Source organism: Carlito syrichta, unplaced genomic scaffold (genome assembly GCF_000164805.1).
Source record: "Carlito syrichta isolate Samal-C Ts95f unplaced genomic scaffold, Tarsius_syrichta-2.0.1 Scaffold316387, whole genome shotgun sequence".
Classification (NCBI taxonomy): domain Eukaryota; kingdom Metazoa; phylum Chordata; class Mammalia; order Primates; family Tarsiidae; genus Carlito; species Carlito syrichta.
The window spans coordinates 15,914-18,294 of NW_007260483.1; the positions used below are offsets into that span (position 1 = coordinate 15,914).

The following is a 2,381-nucleotide window of genomic DNA, read 5'->3' on the forward strand; positions in this document are numbered from 1 at the left end:
CGGGTCTCGAACCCGTGGGCTCAGGCAATTCACTCACCTCAGCCTCCCAAGGCGTGGGATTACAGGCTGAGCCACAGAGCCCAGCTCTTTTCATTTTTTTTTTTGAGTTGGAGTCTCACCCTGTTCGTTCAGGTTGGAGTGCAGTGACATGCTCACAGCCACCACTACCTCTACCTGCTGGCCTCAGGTGATCCTTCCACTTCAGCCTTCCAAGTGGCTGGAACCACAGGTGTGCACCACCATGGCTGGCTAATTTTTTGATTTATTGTAGAGACAGGGTCTTGCCATGTTGCACAGGCTGGCTCAGGCAATCCTCTCACCTCTGCCTCCCATAGTGCTGGGATTACAGGTATGAGCCACCACACCTGGCCTCTTTCCCTTCTTTTATTTTTATGTATTTGTTTATGTTTGAGTCAGGGTCTCACTCTGTTGCCAAGGCTGGAGTGCAGTGGCATGATCATGACTTACCGCAACCTCGATCTCCTGGGCTCAGGTGATCCTTCTGCCTAACCACCTGAGTAGCTGGGAATTTTTTGTTTTGTTTTGTTTTGGTAGAGACGACATCTCTCTATGTTGCCCAGGTTGGTCTTGAACTCCTGGGCTCAAGCAATCCGTCCTCGTTGGCCTCCCAAATTGCTAGGATCACCAGCATGAGCCATTGCACTCGACTGATCTTTCCCCTCTTCACACCCCATCTTGCTTCCTATGAGGATGCCAGACTTCAGTCATCTTGCATCCTAATGTAGCCCCCTCTTCACAGCCTGGCCAGCACTCCATGACAGGTGTCTTCTGCCCAGCAGGTTGGTGCTTGAGTGGAAGCCATCTCACACCTTCAGTTTAGAGATATTTTCAGGGCAGCCATGATGGCACTTGAGTCCTACATCCTAGGAACTAGCAGCCATCAACCCACGCCAAGCAGGAGATGGCAGGACTGGCAGGGCACAGTGGGCCAGGCATTTCACAGGTCCTGGGGATATCTACCCTGGGAAAATTCAGAAGGATTCAGAGAGCTCCTGACCCCTCCCCAGATTTCCAGGTGGAGGCTGAAGAGGACATCAAATCTGAGACCAGTGGCATCTTGCAGGACCTGCTGCTGGCCCTGGCCAAGGTGAGGACTGGCCTGCAAGGGAAGGGGGTTGCAGCACCAGATACGAGGATGAGCTGGAGCCAGGAGCATCGCTGTCCTGTCATGGACCAGAGAAAGCTCTGAGGGAGACCAGGGTTGGGCTTGTTGGTCTGGAGGCAAAAAGCTGCCCTTGCAAGAGTCCTCCTGAGAAAAGTTTCTCCTCCTAGGGGGCCCGTGAGAGCTACTCTGGCATCATTGACTATTACCTGGCCGAACAGGATGTCCAGGTGAGCAGCGCAGCTTAGGTTTGGACACCATGCACACGAAATACCCTTCTCCACCATGTCTGAGAGCCAGTGATCTATGTACCCATTTGTCCTGCAAACCCATCCCTGCCCTGGGGAGGAGTCTCGGTGACATGATGGAGGTAAAAGATAGGCAGGAGTGTCATAGCTGACACCTTTTCAGTCATGTAGCCTGATGCCTAAACTTACCGGAAGTGGGTTTGTCAACTGACAGATTTTTCTCTCATGGGCATTTGGGTGGGGGAAGCCTCCCCAGACATTCTTTTGGGGATTATTTAATTATTTGGGTAATAGGGTTTTTCCAAATTAGTGAATAGAGCTGTGCCCTCCCTCAGCCCTTTCTTTCTTTCTTTCTTTTTTGAGTCAGGGTCTCACTCTTTCCCCCAGGCTGAAGTGCAGTGGCACAATCACAACTCACTGCATTCTGGATCTCCTGGGCTCAGATGATCCTTCTGCCTCAGCCTCCTGAGTTGCTGGGACAATAGGCGTGCACCACCATGCCTGGCCAATTTTTTTATTTTTATTTTTATTTTTTTTGAGGTGGAGTCTCACTCTGTCACCCAGACTGGAGTGCAGTGGCCGCTCCCGGTCACCGCAGCCTCAACCTGCTGGGCTCTGACGATCCTTCCGCCTCAGCCTTCCAAGTAGCTGGAACTACAGGCACGTGCTACCACGCCCGGCTAATTTTTTTAAAATTTATTGTAGAGATGAGATCTCGCCTGCCCAGGCGGGTCTTGAACCCGCGGACTCAGGCAATCCACTCACCTCAGCCTTCCAAAGGTGCGGGATTACGGCTGAGCCACCGAGCCCGGCTTTGATTTTGTTTATAGAGATGAGGTCTTGCTATGTTGCCCAGGCAGGTTTTGAACTCCTGGACACAAGCAATCCTCCCACCTTCGCCTCTCAAAGTGCTGGGATAACAGGCCTGAACCACTGCGCTCGGCCTCCTTCCTTTTTTTTTTTTGAGTTGGAGTCTCACTCTGTCGCCCAGACTGGAGTGCAGTGGTCGA

General features: G+C 52.1%; 1 protein-coding gene across 1 annotated transcript in view; it reads left to right on the forward strand.

Moving 5' to 3' along the window:
* ANXA9 (annexin A9) overlaps positions 1-2,381 on the forward strand; it is a 10,258-nt gene that overhangs the window by 4,096 nt on the left and 3,781 nt on the right. The window contains exons 6-7 of the mRNA XM_008074294.1: positions 1,029-1,108; positions 1,294-1,353. Coding sequence (XP_008072485.1) covers positions 1,029-1,108; positions 1,294-1,353 — 140 coding nt within the window. The remainder of the gene's footprint in view (positions 1-1,028; positions 1,109-1,293; positions 1,354-2,381) is intronic.